General features: G+C 44.8%; 1 protein-coding gene across 6 annotated transcripts in view; it reads right to left on the reverse strand.

The window, feature by feature from the left end:
- The window catches only part of STIM1 (stromal interaction molecule 1), a 188,993-nt gene that overhangs the window by 33,476 nt on the left and 134,808 nt on the right, over positions 1–20,709 (reverse strand). For all 6 annotated transcript variants that reach the window (XM_075013850.1, XM_075013764.1, XM_075013681.1 and 3 more), the window contains 2 exons: positions 11,610–11,787; positions 4,097–4,274 (listed from right to left, as the gene is read on the reverse strand). In XM_075013850.1, coding sequence (XP_074869951.1) covers positions 4,097–4,274; positions 11,610–11,787 — 356 coding nt within the window. The remainder of the gene's footprint in view (positions 1–4,096; positions 4,275–11,609; positions 11,788–20,709) is intronic.

Genomic DNA, 20,709 nt, shown 5'->3' on the forward strand with positions numbered 1-20,709 from the left:
CAAGTCAGGCACTGAGCTGTGGTTCTCCCTTATCACTTCAGCTACCAATGCGGTTAAGCAGAATGTTATACAATGCAGATCTGGTCTATCTCTCGCAGTCTGACGAGACAGGGCCTGATTCTGATTTATGCTGGCTGAAGGGACAAGAAGAGGGCCTGATTCAGATTTATGCTGGTACAAGTGACAAGAAGAGTAACTACATGGAGTTAATGGAATTACAATGGCGTGGATGAGGGGAGAGCCAAGGACAGAGTAAAGCTGTTCAAAGCCTTTATCTCCGAGCCCTGTAAATCTCGGTTCCCCTCCCTGCTGATCTGCCAGGTATGGAATTACAGCTCTCCCTACAGCAGAGATGCCGACATCTCTGAGCAAGCAGCTGCCTCTTTTCAGTGCCGGGATTAAGCCGAACACAAAGAGCTTGTTAAAAGGAAGTTCATACAGGAGCAAAAGGGTAAGACCATTTAGACACAAAACGTGGTGCTTGGTCAGTACAATCAGGTTCTAGCTGTGATTCTTGCAGCTATCTAATGGGTACTCAATCTCTCTCTGCAGACCAGTTCAGCCTCTTCCCCAGCCTGAACTTTCAGAAATGCAGTATTCACGAGAGAGCATGAAACTGGAAATTATGTTGATGAGGCCCCGGCTTTGTTTTAAAAATAGGGAAACTGAGGCGCAAGAAGGCAAAAGTGACTTACTCAGAATGAGAGCAAGGGGCAGAACCCAGAAGACCCACTCACAACACTCGGAGGGGTAGCCGTGTTAGTCTGGATCTGTAACAGCAACGAAGGGTCCTGTGGCACCTTATAGACTAACAGAAAAGTTTTGAGCATGAGCTTTCGTGAGCACAGACTCACTTCACCAGATGCTGGTCTTGGACATCTGCAGGGCCAGGCATAAATAAGCCAGAGCAAGGGTGGGGATAACAAGGTTAGCTCAGTCAGCAAGGGTGAGGCTAACTACCAGCAGTTGATCTGGAGGTGTGAACACCAAGGGAGGGGAAGCTGCTTCTGTATTTAGCCAGCCATTCACAGTCTTTGTTTAAGCCAGAGCTGAGGGCATCGAATTTGCAGATGAATTGTAGCTCAGAAATTTCTCTTTGGAGTCTGGTCCTGAAATTTCTTTGCCGTAGGAGAGCACTTCAATCTCCCAGGCCACACAGTAGCAGACTTAAAAGTAGCTATTCTACAGCAAAGAAATTTCAGGACCAGACTCCAAAGAGAAATTTCTGAGCTACAATTCATCTGCAAATTCGATGCCCTCAGCTCTGGCTTAAACAAAGACTGCGAATGGCTAGCTAAATACAGAAGCAGCTTCCCCTCCCTTGGTGTTCACACCTCCAGATCAACTGCTGGTAGTAAGCCTCACCCTTACTGACTGAGCTAACCTTGTTATCCCCACCCTTGCTCTGGCTTATTTATACCTGGCCCTGCAGATTTCCAAGACCAGCATCTGATAAAGTGAGTCTGTGCTCACGAAAGCTCATGCTCAAAACTTTTCTGTTAGTCTACAAGGTGCCACAGGACCCTTCGTTGCTGCACTCACAACACTGTGTTCTAACCTCAACATCACTGTGCCCCTCAGACCGGATTAGAAACAGAGGGTGTTACTGTGTATGAGGCTGTCCTTCGGGGGTACACCGTGTGCTCTCGCCTTTAAAGCATTATCCCCCAACCTTTAAACGGACCCCTCAGATCGTTATACCAGGGCTATCCCCACGCATTCAGGCTCCATTTACAGTAGTAATGTCCCCTGAATGGTTATCACACAATTAAAGTTTGCAGTGTGGGCCGCACCTCACCATGTCCCTGTAACTGAGACAACACCTTGGGCTGTTAACACAAGAGAGTCACTTGCATCTAGCGTTCACTCTGGCCCTGATCCAAACACCCTGTGGCCTCAAGGGGAGTGTGTATACTGACTTCGCTGGACGTTGGAGCAGCTTCTATTTAAGGATTCTGACCAGATTAGTGCTTTGCTAGCAAGAACCATGTGTCAACACAGCTTTGGCTACCACCCTTTCTTTTTCCAAGGTAGACAGCTGCATACCGGATTGAGAAGGTAAATGTTTAATGAACCCTCAGTAAACCTAGATCTGTTTCTTTACCCTCCTCACTGACCCAGCTCCATTTAAACTGCATTTGGCTCAAGCATTATTTCTAGCCAAGGACATCACACTACACTCAGACACCTGAAATTTCATATTCTACCCATGAGTCCATTTACCAGTCCCTCTAGAGCAGTGGGTTTCGTGTTATTGGGTGGCGTACCCCTCTCCAAATAAGGAAATCTCTTCCTCCATTTGAGATAGGGTCATAATATACTTCATAATTAGATTGCCAAACCTTACTCAACAGACTGTGTGGTCTGGCATGACAGGACATTTCTTCTGTAACCCCTGACAAGAGCTTGCATGTCCCCAAGAGGACACGCAACCCAGTCTGTAAACCAGTAGAGGCCTGTAGAATAGCCACATGTCATAGTTAGCTATCACCATTTTACTATTATCTGCAATGTAACGCTAAATGTAATTTTCCTACATTTTTACAGAAGTATGGGGACTGCACCATAATGTCTGTGAGGACTAAATTCTCCTGTCAGTCTCACCTCCACTGACCTGATCTCCCACTACACATGGAGTTCAGTCCTCTCTAGTCCACCTAGGTTCTGACACACTCCCACCCATGTTATCTGCCTGCCTGGATGTGCTGAGTATACACTCAGAGTAGAAAGGAGATGACCCACTTGGATCTGAGGTCAGAAGTCTGTTCACAATGTTCGTGGACAGCAGGGTTCCTCTGGAACCAAAACAATGGAGTTTGGGAAACTTGCCAGAGAGGCAGAGGTGTAAAACGACAATAAGGGGACCAACACACAAAGGGGAAATGGGCTATGGAATGTGTGATGCCTGAGCACAGCTTATATTTTGGTGGGGTTTGACATCACTGGGAGTGGGTCAGTGTGTGATTTCTAGGGTGGATGAGGCCCATTTCACTAAGGCATGCCTACCTTAAATCACTCCAGTAGGAGCCTCCAGCAAGGCCTTTGACAAACTAGACCTCCTCCTTAGCAGCCTCAACTGGCGCAAGAGGAGCTCAGACTTCAGGATTCATAGGGACTCCAAAATACCTTAGATTCTAATAGGTTGCTGTTGGCTTGTATGGTCAGTACAAGGGGCTGGTGAATTATACACGTGGCTTCTAGGTCATTTCAGTGGTGATTGTGTTACATCACACAGTGCACACTGGATGGATAAAGCCATTACTCACCCACTCAAGGACTCCCACCTGAAGGTCTCTAAGAAACAACAGATTGATTAAGTTCACAGCTGGCTTCAGGTTTCATTCAAAACTTGAAGAGGAAGGGAAGTGGGCAATGGGTGTAATCCCACCTTTCTCCGAGGGTCAGCAGTGGAGTCAGATAGGGGACTGGAGATTACAAGAGAAAGGCCACACACACGCAGCACATACAATACAATTTGTATTTGTGTGGCAATGAAGGGGTGGATGTGCTGAACTGTAGTGTATTTTGAGGTACGTCCATGTTAGCCTAAAGAGGAAACTCCTGTCTTGGGTAACTGTATGTAAATTCTGGCGGAAGGTGTCTGAGCTGCGTGGAGGCAGATGGAGGGGAAAGGAGGGTGGGGGGATATGTAATTTAGTTGCTGCCTCAACTGCCCAATTCTAAAGTTCTCCTAAAACACAGACAAATGGAGTGCCATATAAAATAAAAGGGGTAGCGTCTGTGCTTGGATTTCAGCCCTGCGGGATCAGAGATAGGGACTGAACTCAGTTCCTTCCCTTCGGGGGTGGCTGAGGCTTTGAAGTGGGCGGCTCAGCACTGGAAGAGCATCTGATGTCAACTCTCTGGGGATTGCACAGACGGCCCTATGAGAAGCAATCTCTGGGGAAAGTGTTCTATGAGGAAGAGGCAGACCTATTTGGACCTCTCTTTTCCCCATGATCATTTGGGAGAGTGGTAGCAACAGGGCCCACTTGCAGGAGTAAAGCTGTGTTTTCTGGGGAGCAGCAATGGCCACACAGCATGTAGGCATCCCGCCCTCCTGCTTCTGCTTGTACATGGGGTATACAATGCTTGCCTGCTCCAGCTCCTGCTCAGCATACTTCTGTCTGCTCAGCTCATTCTCCGTCCCCTCTCGCAGCTCCCGCAGCCGGTGCGCCTCCTGCTTGGCAATGCTGATCTCGTCCTGGAGCTTCTTTTCCAGATGCACCTTCTCCACTTCCACGGTGCGGTGCTCCTCCTGGGCCTTCTGCAGCCTAATGCACACAGGCACAGGGAACGGCTAGTACATGCAGGGTTGCGTACCTGGGACCACTGAGCTATTACTGCACGACGAGCTGTACACACGAGGACATGCAAGACCTAACTCTTCTGTCATTTGCATGGCTATCAGGGGAGTTAGGCTGCTGTAAATCCAGACAGAAAGCCCAATTCAGCACAGGGTCTCAATGGCACTGCAACACCAACGTTAGGAAAAGTTTGCAATGAAACTAAATGATCAGCTTCAGATTTTCAGCCATGTCTGTTTTTAAATACTAGACGAACACGAGCCACAGTCTGATGAAATGAACTGCAGACTCATTTGATTTGTCTGCAACAGCAATGAAGGGTCCTGTGGCACCTTACAGACTAACAGAAAAGTTCTGAGTATGAGCTTTCGTGAGCACAGACTCACTTCATCAGATGCTGGTCTTGGAAATCTGCAGGGCCAGGTATAAATAAGCCAGAGCAAGGGTGGGGATAACAAGGTTAGCTCAGTCAGGAAGGGCTGACCAGCATCTGATGAAGTGAGTCTGTGCTCACGAAAGCTCATGCTCAAAACTTTTCTGTTAGTCTATAACGTGCCATAGGACCCTTCGATACTGTTCCAGATCCAGACTAAAACGGCTACCCCTCCGATACTTGATTTGTCTGTGTATTCACAGACACCCAGAAACAGAGGTCTTAGCCATGATGGAATGGACATAATCTAGATCGGTCTACTCCAAGCAGGTAAATACTTAAGTTTTAATAGGCTTCAGGATATGACTGTGCATGTGTATACGTGCAGATGAGATCTGCCTTCTTACTCTGTTTCCTACTTGTTCCAAATTTGGACAGGCCCTCCTCCCAGGGCTCGCTAATTTTCTCCACCATGAGATTAAATAGAATTCATTCTGCCTGGATGCAAAGAAAACAAAAATTACAAATTGTTTACCCTTTGTGCAGACAAACTGATGCTGGGGCATCCCAAGATTTGAGGGCCCAGCATTGCTCAGTTCAATAGGTTTTCAGGTATGCACTCAGCTGTCCATGTCAGGGTCTTTACGGCATTCCCATTTTTGGGAGGGTACTTCCAAGGCTGTGCAGCTATCTTCCTCCAATATTATGTTGGCACTGCAGCCTCCTGAGTACACTGAAGAAGAATTAAGCTACCGAGGAAGAAAACGTGAGCTGCAAAGCAGGAGAGGATGTACTAGGACAAATTCCACCCTAGTGTTAATTCCACTGAAGTCCTCAAAGTGCCATCAGGAATGAACCTATCCCACTCTGACTGGCCTGTACAAAGAGCAAGGTCACCAGAGCCTCCTGTGTTTGCTACCAAGGCCACTTCAAATTTCAAATGTTTATTCTTTAAAATAAATTAAGTAAAGCAATCATTCCTAATGGCTACGCTGGCTGCCAAAGTTAAGAAAATGATGCTGCAACAAGCATTCAGTTGAAATCTGTGGTGGTGGTGGAGGATTTTGCTATCATTTCGGGTGCGAAGATGAATGGTGTATAAGCACCTTCTTGGGGAGAAAACACTGGGTTCTAGCAGGTTCTCTAATCTAGCAGAGAAAGGCAGAACAAGAACCAATGGCTGAAAGCTGTGCCTCACAAACTCAAGCTCAGCAATAAGCTGTGCTCATTTGTGCTAGTACTGAGCCCTGGCCCCTCTAGGCCTGGCGGTTCAAAGCCCTGTCAGTTCTGCCACTTGCAACATCATTTAAAAAAATTGTTTAAGCCTGGCACCTAACTGCTTGTACCTTGGCATTTATTTCATGGAAAATTAAACACTGGCAATAGACAGGTTTTTTAGCAGGGTGACTAGCCACGCAACAAAGTCCCAGGGGAAGTGATGAATTCTCCATTTTTTGGAGTCTTCATATCAAGACTGAATGCCTTTCTGCAAGATGCTGTAGTGAAATACACATTCACGGGTTCAATGCCAGTGTAACTGGATGAAACTATCATCTGTGACGTACATGACATCAGACTAGATGATCTAATGCTCCCTTCTGGTTTAAACTCCGAGCTGCTTTACTCTTTTTGCCAAAAATCCTGTAATAATGTAGACAGCAAATCAATGGTATTTAGACAAAAGTGTGTGTTTAAATAGCAGAAATATTTTGATCCAGAGCTTACTGTGAGGACATTTCTGTCTCTTGTCACTACAGGTCATGTTATGCTCCCAACCCATCCTTTCTATTTATAATCCATGTTCTGGTCAGTTTCCTTTTTAGGATTTGTTGGAGTTTTAAGATAACTTTAGTATGGTTTAGTAGTTCTGAAGATAAAAGCTTTCTGAGGTCAGGCAGGCACACACAGAGCCAATGAAACCATTCCTGGGCTTAAGCGTAAAGATTCAATGACTGGCTATGAAAATAGCTCAGTAAGACTTTGTAAAACCAAACTGCAAATTGATTCACATCAGCTAAAACCAGAAGCATTTCCAGTTACCAAATCTCTCCTCATTCAGCATATCCAAACTGGAATAACAGGTGAACAAACCGAAATCAAAAGCAAGGACACTTGTCCAGGTCACTGGAAGTCTTGGCTGAAACATTCTTTTAGGTGCATTGCAAATAATCAAGATCTTCTGCTTTCGTGGATAAAACCCACTTCAGATGAATGGGTTCAACTCACAAAAGCTTATGCCCAAATAAATATGCCTCAAAACTCCTCATTGTTTTTGCAGAGATAGACTAACATGGCTAACCCCTCTGAGACAGGATCCTCTGAGAAGGGATAGCAAGGAAAACCAGTAGCTCCAAAATTAGTGACCATTTGTGGGAAACAACTTGTGTGAACAAACCAGAGTCCAGGAGTAATGACTTTTTGTTGATGCTCAAAGACGGAGAGTAAAGCAGAACCTGCCCCCACAAGACTTTGATGCTCTGCCTTTCCGCTTTAAGAAGCTGTCCATTTCATGGCCCCCCACAAGTGATCGTTCAGACACAGAAACAAAAGGAGGTGAAGGTGTGCTCTGCTGGGTGTAATATACACATTTAGGCTCTTCTCTTTGAGACCCTGTACAAGAACAAAAGGACTGCATCGGCCGCCTGTTAGCTTCACAGCCCAGAGGAAAAAAAAATGTGAAGCATGTTGAAGACACATTTCGAAACATTACTACAAACAAACAAAACCCATGTCTGGGGAATACGAAGCTGGAGACGAGCAGTCCAGGGCTGTGCAACTAACAGAGAATGCTGTCTACACAAGGCTGCCCGGGGTGCATCAATAACAATTCAAAACAAATCTGGAGGAGCTGAGCTTTCTCTGGCGATTTTGTTGGCTGTGCTGCCAGATGAGGGTTTACTTTCAATTTACAGTTCTGCTGAGAAATGCAAATGTTTTCATTTCTAATTTTAAAAGAATTCTAATGAGACATTCCAAGTTGAGAGAGAAACCCATGCTCTCTGCCCTCCCTGGATCACTGCTCCATCACTTCCATACTAGGTTTGTTAGTAGTCTGCATACATCACAACACTCTCTGTTTAAAGGGGAAATTTCCCCTGGGAAACAGCATGTGTGTCATGGGGGAATGAATCAATTCAGAACTCCTCCTAAACAGTCATAGATACGACCGTCGAAGTCAGTATACAGCTGCCTCTTACTGTAACTTAACGTAAGGGTTTGGTTGTGCCCCAAAAATGGGATGAGCCTGGAATGAGATTGCTTCTCATAAAACAAAAGAGAAAAGAATCGTCAAATCAAATCCAAACATTAAAACTGACATATCTGAGCAAATATTGAAAGAGGCTGAACCAAGATGAGTCAGAAAAATAGGATGAACCTGGACTAGGACTCCTTTGCAAAAAAAGATGAAAATGAAGAAATCTGTACTGGCACAGCCAAATCAATACTTAAAGTTTGAAAACTAGAAGAAAATGTTACTGGAAACCAAACTGACTATTGCAATTTTTTGTTAAAACATAGTGAATGATAAGATAAAAGTTTGTAGGGATGAAGAAAAATGCCCTTGATGGGATTCCCATTTTAAAAATAATAATAAAAAAAAAATAAATGGACAAATTTAATTATACTTTTTAAGAAAACCAAAATAAAAATTAACATAAAAAGAACACTATTTTTAAAAAATACAATCATTTCAATAAAGCGTGTACATTTTCCTTTTATTTAAAAAAGGCTTACTTTAGGAGTTGGGCAATGCCAGGTAAATCTGCCAGTCCTTAATGTCTCTCTTGAATGTACCAGTCATAGCTCTTCTGCTCCTGAAAACAACACAGCCTACCATTTCCTGTGTTGCTCACCAGAGACAAAAAAACAAAACCCACAATGTTTCCATGCATATTCTCAGTCAGTGCTACTGGATTCCCATGTCTGTTTTACACAAGCGTAACTCCACTAAGATTGTTGGAATTATTCTGGATTTACACTGGTGTAAATGCAAGGAATTCAGGCCCATTTTATCTGCACACTTCACAATACAGGAATGCGCCTTCAAATGTTTCACCAGTGGGATGCAATGGCAGTCTTTTTCCATAGCTTCTGTAAAGGGATATGGAAGACGTCCTGTGAGCAATCTCCATGAAGGGACATCCTGCTGAATGTTCTGGATTAGAAGAGAATTTGGCTGCTCTATCAACCTTTCCTGCTCTAGGTATCTCAAAGGCCCACACAAAGTCCAAGTGAGGCACAGGTATAGCCATTTGGTAGGCTGTGAAAACAGCATTAAGTATTCAGCACCTGGGACCCCTGTTTCAGTGTGGTTCAAATGATTTGCCTGGAAGCCAGATTATTCACAATTTTTCAAAAGAGAACCATGAAATGACTCATGTGGATGACTGAAAGATGCCTTGTACACAGCAGTTTATAACACTGTAGCATCTGAGCACCTCACAGACTAATATATTTAACCTTTCAGCATCATGCCAGGTAGGGGACTATTATTCCCTTTTGACAGAAGGGGACTCAGTCTACCCCTGGCAACGCAGTTTGCACAAGGTCACTGGGAAGTCTGTGGCCAAGCCAAGAAATGTTCACTCACCTCCTGGCCTCCAGGACAGTGCTCTATTCCCAAAACAAATCTTCCTACTCTACCACTCTGTAGACCTGTCATGAGGAGGTGCCTCTGAAGCTTTGAGCTGTGCCTGGCATGTGCAGTTTCATGTTTCTTCCTGTTTGGCTTTAGGTAACATTAGCTAACAGTCCCAGGCACATCTACTTATTTATGTTGCCCTATCTTCAATGACAGATCCCAAGGTCATGTCTTACACAGCAAGGTTAGTATTTAGGCCTAATGTCTACAGGGTAAGTTACTCTTGAATCCCCAGCATGAGTGCAGCAGGTGGCTCCATGTCTTACCTAAAAGCATACACTTAAAGGTACGGAAGCTCTACAGTAATTATTTCAATGGGCAGTCAGACTTCAAATACGAAATCCTACAAGTTTCTCACTTTGGCAATTCCCCAGAGAAAAAGGATTTGCTAATGGGGCAAAGGTAAAATTATACATGAGGCTGAAATGATTTGTTGCTCAGAACTGCATGCCTTGAAGCAAATGCAGTTTTCCCTATCTTCATGTCACGAACGAAGCAGATCATATGTCCACGCCCATGTCCATGAAAAGGGAACCATACATGCTGTCCCATCTTTCCTTTCAGGTGAACACCAACTAATAATCACACAGAGCTACCTGTTAAATGGATGTTCTCATCAACACAACACCCAGGGGCAGAGCTATTCTGACAGCTGATCTGACAGGATAGATGAGGGACCAGGCTCCAGTACTGTGTGTATATATAGCACAGTCTCCAGCGGCTGAAGTGTCTGAAAAAGTCTTTGCTGCACGTTTACTTTCCTGAAATGCTGGCACATGCACAGGCAATGTTTCACGTTACCCACTGCTAGTTAGTGTATACACACGAACTGGTGTGCACCTCTGCTCACGCTCCGTCATCGGGAGTTTACCCATCAACTTTTATGGCAGCCAAAGTGGATTCTATCTTTGAAAATCATAATCAAGATACAAGGAAAAATCACAGCAGCCAATATCTACCAGGCTCTGTTAAAACGGCAACTTAAGCAAGAAACTAACCCTCTTTTTTAAACGAAAATGACATTGTCATTAGGAGCCCGTTCTCCATGTATAGTATCTGGTGCAGCTGCTACACATGTAAATAGCCTCACTGAGGTCAATGTCTTTACTAACAGGAGTAAAAAGCTGCATTCTTCACCCACAGTATTTTGACAAAGGAGAACAAATGAAACATTCCAATGATAAACAGGAGACTGAGCACAGCTATTTATGTTTAATGTCCCAGTACTGAACCTGAGGCAGTGGCTCTTGCAGATTCTTCAGAGGAAGAATCCATGAGGAAATCTGGCCAGATTCCTCTCTGAAACCATTTCCAGAATACTGATGTGTTTTGCCCTCCCTCTCGGCTGAAGTGAAGCCACAATCTGAGTCAGTCCGGATGATGGATTCTGAAGGAGCCACATTACTTCATGTGCTTTTGAAAGGCTCTTTCTTCCTGTAGGACCAGGTCTGTTTGGTGATTTTAAAATGAAGGGAGCAGAATTCTGGTCTCTTTCATACTGTCTGGGCTGACGCAAAGGAACAATTGCTGAGCAGCTTCAGCGCTGTAGCACGGAAAGTGTGACGCATTGGTAGCACATTCCCATTTGAAGTAAGACAATAGGCTGAAACACAAAGGTGTCAAGCCCCTGCCAGCTACAGCAGGGGCACCCAAGTCATTTTAGCTAAGAATCAGAGCACTTGCAGTTGATTTAATGATCAAAGTACAAAAGTTCTAGTTACAATATGATGGACTCAGGGGAGGGGGAAGCAAAGAAGAGGACAGGCCCTTCATATTTAATTGTCTCAAAGATTCCCATAAAATTAATTCTCTGTATAAAAACTGCAGTCCAACAGGAATCTGAGAAAACCTGAGCAACCAACACAAGGCAATTAAGGTGGAAATCAGCATTCAGTGTTAACTACTATGTGTGATACTCAGGCTCCTATGCCTCATACCAGTTCAGCAGGGTGACTTCACATGACAGCAGCAGGCCTTTACAATGCCATAAGGCTAGTGTCAACCACTCTAGTCTACTCTAGCACACCCTAAGTAACCCTAACCAGTGCACATTGTGCAAGGGGGGAGTAATTTTGCACACAATTCTTAACTAGCTAACCAAATGGGTTCACGGACTGTGCAGCCATATCAGCAACGTCAACTGGCCAGTAGCTTTGCTACAATGACCTATAAAGGCAGGTGCTTTTGCCTGACACCCACACGGCATACGCGGGTGACTGCTCCTGTTTTAATCCAAACAGTGGAGATTTAAGCTTTGTCTGGAAGTGGGAGGAAAAGTAGGTCTCACCTTTCCTGAAGGTCATGTAGACTCTGCTCAGCTCTGTGAAGACCTTCTAAGTCTTTCATCATCCTCTTCATATGCTCCTTTGAGTAACGATTCTGGATGTAGGCAAACCAGCAGCCCCCCACTCCAATGACAATGGAAACCACCAACATGAAATCCTTTAGGTGGTTATGACGAGTTACTGGGGGGGTGGAAAAAGAGTTACAAATATACAGTTTAATTCAAAGGTGACCTGGTGGTAGTTGTTTTTTGCACCACAGGGAAAAAATTAACAGCACTAGAAAGAATTATGGATCTAAAAACATAGTAGGCAAGGAGTACTGACGTGTGCCCAAAACTACAAAATCCCTTTCACCAGTGAAGACACCCACCTTCCTTAACAGACTACCCCAAACCAAAACTGGAGAGAAGGCTCAGCCACGACAGTGAGCAACTGGTAAAACTCCTTAATTTAAGAGGTCATGTCCTTGCTACTCCCAAGACTGAATGTTGGTCTGTCAACCACTGTGACAGATGCACTCCTTTGGGACAATTAAGGTCACAAAGCCCAAGACAAGCACAGGAGAAATGGGAAGAAAGCACACTTTGATGAGGGGGTCTAGCTATGGAACAAGCATGCAGAGAAGATGAGATAAATATGGAGTCTGATTGTCTTTAGGAAATGGTATAAAATCTTAATATAAAAAAACACCTCTCTATCTTAACAACAACACTCAGTCCTGACTCCTCTGCCTTTAAGCTCCTGTCAATAAAAAGATGCAACTTAGAAAAATCTAAACCCCACTTCACCCCTGAAATATGGCAGAGTTTCTGGGCACAGCTAGAGAAATCAGTCCAGGGTATCTTTGCTTAGAACTAGGCCACTCACAGCCCCAGGTTGGGATTTCCTTCTCGCTAAGGCAAATCCAAATCAGCCCAACTGGTCACCCAGAAGCTACACAAGCAAACCCACAGACTTCCCAACTACTACACCAGCCCAGACCAACAAAGGTGAGTGGTTCTTAAACGCATTTCATCAACACCACAGAGATTGTTCTGGGCCCCAAAAGCTGCGTCTACACATGCACGCTACTTCGAAGTAGCGGCACCAACTTCGACGTTAGGCGGCGAGACGTCAAAGTCACTAACCTCATGAGGAGATAGGAATAGCGCCCTACTTCGACGTTCAACGTCGAAGTAGGGACCGTGTAGACGATCCGCGTCCCGCAACGTCGAAATTGCTGGGTCCTCCATGGCGGCCATCAGCTGGGGGGTTGAGAGATGCTCTCTCTCCAGCCCCTGCGGGGCTCTATGGTCACCGTGGGCAGCAGCCCTTAGCCCAGGGCTTCTGGCTGCTTCTGCGGCAGCTGGGGATCTATGCTGCAGGCACAGGGTCTGCAACCAGTTGTCAGCTCTGTGTATCTTGTGTTGTTTAGTGCAACTGTGTCTGGGAGGGGCCCTTTAAGGGAGCGGCTGGCTGTTGAGTCCGCCCTGTGACCCTGTCTGCAGCTGTGCCTGGCATCCCTATTTCGATGTGTGCTACTTTGACGTGTAGACGTTCCCTCGCAGCGCCTATTTTGATGTTGGGCTGAGCAACGTCGAAGTTGAACATCGACGTTGCCGGCCCTGGAGGACGTGTAGACGTTATTCATCGAAATAGACTATTTCGATGTCGCAACATCGAAATAAGCTATTTCGATGTTGGCTGCACGTGTAGACGTAGCCAAAGAGTCCAGCCACAATCCCTCGTCAATATACATTTAGCTCTTACCCAAACCAACATGCTTACCAATCCTTCAGATCTAAAGGTTTATTAACAAAAAAGAAATAATAGAGAGAAAATTTGTTAGAGAGATACTTTATGTACATCAGTTACAGCTATTGATACAAGCCAGTGATGTTATCTGCTGATTCTTGAAAGTCTCCAAAATTACATTCCAGGTTACATAGTTTTAGTTACTGGCGAATTGTAGATTCGGCCAGCTGGGGTCAACATGCTGGAACATGAACGCTGGGAAACAGGCGCAGTAACAAAAGACAAAAAACAAAAAATCCAGGATGGACGCTGCTAGGTCCACCACATGGTTCTCCCTTGAGTCCAGGGACAAAGCCCTGTCTCCTTCCCATCAGGCACAGGAGAGTCTGCCCCACCTGACCAGATAGGCTGGTGTGGCAAAATGTCACTGGTCACTGTTTTTTCCAGCCCACCCCAGCCATTTACATGGCAGCTGGGATGGATGTCTGGGCATCTGGTTTCAATTCCTTTGCTCAGCCCAGGTCACTTGACCAGCGGGCTGCATTCCATTGACCAGTCCCAAGTTTCTGAAATGTGGATTCGATGTCTGGGACTTTGGTTTCCAGCTCATTGTTGAGCCCAATATCCTGGCTGGGGCTGAGTTCCCACCTCCTATTGTGAAACTTAGTCCTAAAACATTGCTAATACAACTACAGAACTAAAAGGCATACCACTACTTATAAACATGATACAGACATATAAGTAGCATACATAAATTCAGGACATCCTCAGCTTTCATTAGACACCTCACATACCCCCGCCCCAGAACACTATTTGGGGCACACGAAATGGCCTCCATATCCAATATAAAAGTCCAGTCACATGACAACCCCTCGCCCAAAAAACTCCAACCCTGAGAGTTGTTTATTTCATAATTGTTGCTGGTAGCAACTATTTGGTATAAAATGGTTTGACTTTCAGTAATACAGATGTATCACTGAGAACTGTCCTCAGCATGAAGTCATCACTGGTCACTGCAGTTGGTCCTTTTTGGTCATGTTGTCTGCATCCTGGAGGTCTGAAGGTAGGACATGGGGTCAGGAAGGGACATGGATGGGTCACAAACTAGCAGCAATCACACGGTCATCTGCTATTAATCTGGGCGCACTTGACCGGTAATAACCCCGAGGAACAAAAGGACATCTGGAATAAAACGATGCAGTATGGTCACGGACAACCACTACTACAGGCCTCTACTGCCTGAGTGTATCGTTGCAAGCAGAATTTTTATCTCAGAAATGGATAAGTGACAGAAGGTTCCTGAATCCCACTTGGGAGCTTGCTATTGAATTTTAAAGGGAATATGTCTGGGGACACAGAACCTTCAGTGATGAGACACAGCATAAAACCTGCAGATAAATAAACAGGGAACCTAGAAAGATCTGAAATTCTTCCCCAGTGCCCTGATTAAGATAAGCCATTTAACTTTTTGCACGGGAACAAGAATCCTCACAGTTGGGCATCTGACCACACTGGAGGCTAGGGGTTGCCTGTGGCATATACTTTGTAGAAAATCCAGGACAGAGAAACTCTTACAGCCTATGTATTATTATCTGGCCTCCCCAGGGAACCAGGGATGCCAGATAATAACATATACCAGTTACTCAAGCTGCACCACTCTTCAGCATGGATCTGATCCAAAGCCTGCTGAAGTCATGGCAGTTTTTGCATCAGGCCCCACGTGGCTAAACAAAAACAGAAGCAAAGCATGTGAATGAAAACACGCACCGGGGCAAGCACGGAGTCAGATCCTGTGGCCCTCAGCTACATTCTAGTCAACACTGTGAGAGCCAGCTGGGAGGAATCAGGGCTGATGAGCAGACCCCACATCTCAGGTCACCTGGCAGCTACAAAAGACGAAATCAAAAGAAACATCCCAGAAATCATTAAGGCGTGCCTCACTTCACCTACAATGGCAGGGTTTTTATAAGGCGTTTATATAACCCTCTATCCTCACAAGAAGAGCTAACCTGAGAATGCAAGGCATTCCCAAAGCATTTAGAACAATCAGCCCATTTCTGCATCTGGGATTAGAATGGCTGAGATCCAAAAAGCCATCAGAGAGCTAACAACCAAGACAGGATCTGTTCTTAGAGGGGTTATTACTTAAAATTGTGTAATACATTCCCACAGCAACCGCATAAAGAAAGTAACTGTCTTTTTGGGAGTGGGGGGTGTTAGAAGATATACCTTGCTCTTGTTTCCTTCATATGTGAAGCACCCGCATCTCAGCAGTAACATAAGCAGACCCCAAACGCTGTGCTCCTTCTCACAGGCCAAACACTTTATTAGATGCTCTGTGGGAGACTCTTCCACTGACAGTAACTAGGCGGGAGAGCAACTTAACCACGGTGTAACAACAGGTATGGACAGGATGTCTTGTATTAGACACTTAACAGAGAGAGCCTTATTAAATAAGCATCCAACTCCTCCTAGTTGTGCCAGTGGGAACAGCTGTGGCAAGCAAAGTGATATCTGTGAGGAAAGTTCAAAAAATAAATGACTAGAAGTTCACGGGACAGAGCCGAAAGAGCATAGAAAAATCACATCTTGATCATTTAAAAATAGTAGGAAATAGTAATTTTCTCTCTATATGCATTTTAATCTGAGAAACTTCTAGCACCTTTAGAGACAGACAAAAAAACCTCACAACACCACTTACAGGTAGGCAACATATTACACACATTTTACAGATGGGTAAACTCAGGCATAAGTGACTTGTCCAAGATCCCTCTGCAAGACAGTACAAGAGTTGGAGAAAAAAGAGCTCACCATTTTCGCTCCTAATCCCCTGTTCTAAGATGGGAGAGAAAGAAATAACTGGATCCAATGGTGAGAAGCTGAAGCTAGATATACTGAGACTGGAAACATGGCATAATTTTTATCAGGAGAAAGTAATGAACCATTGGGACAATTTACTAAGGATAACAATCAATGGTCTTTTTTTTTCATCCATGGGCAAAATAAAAGTTGTTATGTGCACCAAGGTACATGGGGATGTGCACCACCAGTAGAACACACACTGCTGGCTGCTGCCAGATGTGTGCACTCTGCTAATCAGCTGGGGAGCACTTGAATCTCTCCTGAGTGACCTTCCAAGTGCCCATCTTAGAGGGAACAGAGGTAGCAATGGTTCCTCATCATTAAGGCCGTGTCTACACTTGCATTCCTCTTTCGAAAGAGGCAAGCAAATGAGAGAAATCAAACATGCAAATGAGGTGCAGATTTACATATCTGGCATCTCATTTGCATATCCTTATTTCGAAGTAGCTTCTTTCGAAAGAAGAAAACCACTGTAAACACTGCTCTTTCAAAAGTAAACCCCATCTTCAAAAGAATCCTTCTTCCCATAAAAACAGAAAAGAAGGATTCTTTCAAAGACGGGGCTTACTTTTGAAAGAGCAGTGTCTACACTGGTCTTCTTCTTTCAAAAGAAGCTATTGCGAAATAAGGATATGCAAATGAGGTGCCAGATATGTAAATCTGCACCTCATGTGCATTTTCAATTTCTCTCATCTGCATGCCTCTTTCAAAAGAGGAATGCAAGTGTAGACACGGCCTGACTGTTTTTTGTATTACAGTTAGATGGTCCACCCAAAGAGCTGCTCTAGGAATTATTTTGATGGCACACATGGTGCGCATACTGTGCGCTGACCTTAGAGGAAGAGTGACTTTTGTATGAGATGGAGTTCAAAGTCCCCTTTTGTTTCCATCCTTTCCTGGAGATTTACGCAAAGATACAAGGCACTATCACCTGTCACAGCATATTATAAAACCCCATCCTGGTTTAAGTTTTAACAGCTTTGGGTTTTTGATTCTTGCAATCAGAGTGGGTTATAACTGGAACCTACTAAAATGCTGTTTTTCTGAGAGAAATTTTCAACATGTTTTTGTGAAGTTGGCTCCTTTCCTCGAAGCGGCATATTCCTGTAACTCCCGTTTGCTATGGGAATGGCTCTGCAGCACAGAATGTTGAATTTTTACATTTCCTGTTGTCTCGTTGAACCAGGAGGAATGGCTGAGCGGGTACCCCCTCTGCATGTGACTTCTCCACCCATCCTGGCCACCTTGCTTAGACTTGTGGGGTCTCTACATCTCCCTCACCACAATAAACTCAATTTGGGTCATCACACATGTAAATGTCTCATTCAGTCTGGGGCAAGTAGGAGTGATGCCAGGGAAAAGCGAACCCAGACCTCTCTTCCCTTTAACGTATGATAAATAAATAAGGTTTAAGATTATTGCCAAGGAGCTAACAGATGTGTTTTTCTTTTGGTCCTTGGGTTCTCACACCAGGCTTTGATTGTGCTAAGTATGAAACAGTAATATTATAATTCCAAGTTGCCTTTTTCATTTGTTCACAAATCTGTTTAACATTTGGTTTACCATCACATCACACTAAGACGCAAGCCTGCAAAAATGTGCTGTTTATAGTATTGTATCAGGTCTAAATAACAGTACAAATGGTAAGATTTACAAAGGCAGAGAGGGGGGAAAGCAACTATGCACAAGACACTACGGATCTCTGGAATGAAAAAGTTAACAGACAGAACAATGGCATGAAACAGGATAGAAATGGATTAACACGATCTATTCCTAACCAGGATTTGCTTGCTATACCTTCCTGGAACGCATTGGTGCCTTTGATGTATCCAGGATGGACTGAGAGATGTAAAAGAGACACAGGATATTCAGAAAGGCGTAAAACATGCTGCACCATCCTCTCCCCAGGAAACCCAAAGGTTAGGCAAAGTTTGGGAGATGTGTAGGTAAGACATAAAGCCGCCATGGACCACAATGGCTCTCATGTTGTCAAGAAATAGTCAGATGTAGCCCAGAAAGACAGTACTTGAACAAACCTTACATGAAGGGTAAAAAGTTGATATAAAGTGATGTGTGTGTGAAGGAACAGAGACAGGAGCAATATTATTTACAGATATCCTTGCACCCATATAGGGATCCAGTATCACCAACAGACTTCTATGTTAATTCATTCCCCTCTCGGTGACTCCATGAACCAAACACAGAAAAGAAGGAAGCTGGCAATGAATATTTCTATAAAAACCAGGTGCAGAAACTGGAAAAAGGCTCAAAACACGGTATGTGCTGATTAAAGGAAGCAGAAGAGGTGTTGACTAGGCCACAAAGGAGAGAGAGAAAGAGATGGATGGGGAATGAACAAGTAAAGACCTTAAATGATTCAATATTTGGTTTCAGTTCTGAGAATCAGTGTGTTTTAGTGATCTTTGGATATCAATGCACCTCCAAGGAACAGCACAGCACACGTGGAATCTCCAGCTCAGCTAAACAGGACTGAGAACAAGGACCGCAAACCTCGGCAGTCTCTCTCCCTCAGGCGCTGAGATCACATCACTAGCTGCTGCCCTCAGTGGCATTTTAGTTATAATGTATGCAGCATGGGAGAAAGGCATATCCAAATGAATACATTACTGCACAGAACTGGCGGGGGGGGGGGACTGAATTCACTGCACAGATGGGGAAGGAGACTGAATTAACTCCTGCTCACGTGCCAGTGGATATGGAAATGTGTGCACATACCCCAGGAAGCAGACATGCAGAAGCAGACGGGAAACGCGACAGAGAAAGACATACATATCAATGAGTAGGCTGAGTCACCTGAATGGCAGCACCAACTGGGAGGCTCAAAGACCGTTCAACACAGTGAAAGCTCACAGAAGGCTTCAAGCCAAGAAAAGAAGCCGCCATGTACAGCAACTGTTCTACCCCGACAGAAGAGGAGATAATGAATGAAAGGTGAGAGGGTCACAGTGTACCTTAGAGGACAAACTGGATGAAATAACCTTTCATCATTCAGGGAACATGCTAAATACTGCTGAGTCTCTCCCACCCCTGGAGGCCTGAGCTAGAAACCGCAGCAAAACAAAGTTCAAAAGAGAAAGGAATACACATGTCCTTGCAATCCCAAGTATGGAAGAGAAAGACTGAAGCAGAAGAAGATTATGTCTCAGCACAGGAGGCAGTATCCTGGTTGCTACCAAGACCACTTAAAAGGCATGTCAGGATTAGATCTTGTTTATTTTTATATAAATGCTAAATGAGTAATTGAGGTGGATGGAACAAATTGAAAAGTGACACCACCACCAATTGTTGACTCAGGAGCAAACTTTTCACTTTGGCTCTCACTCATCTGTTCAGTGTTTTAAGCAGCGCAATACAAGATAGACCTTTGCTCCCAGTGGTCTTTGTCTATTTACTTTAGGTTTTTCTATGGTGCCAATGATAAACCTGCACTGGGCTGGAAATGAAGCCCTGTCAGCCTGATGGGATCGTCCTTCACAGAGAAGATAAGTAATGATTTCTGGAGTTACTCACATACACGGTTGCTGAAGTTTGTGGTATGGGCAGCATGATAAGGTGCATTCCCGACACTGGCCCAAGGGGGTAAAGTGGGTCAGACAGGCCTAATTAACAAACAAAGCAGAAAGGAGGGGAGAGACGTATGTTACAAGGCCACTAATTAGAAGCAGGCATGGCTGGGCAGGAACAAGAAGAACCTGCATAAAGCCCAGAGCTCCAAGTAGCTACAGGGGCTGGAAGCAAGGAGGCCTCAGAAGAGAGAAAGGAGGTCAGAGCCTGGCAAGGACTAATCCTCAAAGGCACTGCATGAGGCACAGGGACTCCCGGACAGGAAGTAAAAAGACAAACATGATGAGCATATGCAAAATGGCATAGGAGATGGATGTGAAAACTATGCGCTCTCTGTGCTGAGGTTACCTAGTGAAAACTAGCACTGGTATTTTCAACATGCTAGAAACCAAAGATCCTTTGGAGTAAAACTCCAGGGGCTTGTCTACACTAACCCACTCCTTTGAAGGGGGCACGTAAACGAGCCCGAGTGGTGAATAGCAATGAGGTGCGGCGGCGCTGCATATGCAGCACCTTGTTAGCCTAATTCTCACTGTGCAAACTTCGGAGTTACTATCTTCGAAGTGCCGGCAAGCTGTGTAGACGCAGACACTTCAAAGTACCCACGCAGCTTCGAAGCGTCCTTACTCCCAAAACATTTTGGGAGTAAGAGCGCTTGAAAGTTGCGCAGGTACTTCGAAGTGCCTGCGGCTACACAGCTTGACGACACTTTGAAGTTAGCTACCCTGAACTTTGTGTGGTGAGAATTAGGCTAACGAGGTGCCGCATATGCAGCACTGCACCTCATTGCTATTCACCGCTCGGGCCCGTTTATGTACCCCTTTCTGAGGAGGGGGCTAGTGTAGACAAGCCCCCAGTGTAGTCTCCAGCAGGCAATGGCTTGGAGGGGAGGGAAGGATAATGACCCAAAAAAGAGCACAA

Source organism: Carettochelys insculpta, chromosome 1, assembly GCF_033958435.1.
Source record: "Carettochelys insculpta isolate YL-2023 chromosome 1, ASM3395843v1, whole genome shotgun sequence".
Taxonomy (NCBI): Eukaryota; Metazoa; Chordata; order Testudines; family Carettochelyidae; genus Carettochelys; species Carettochelys insculpta.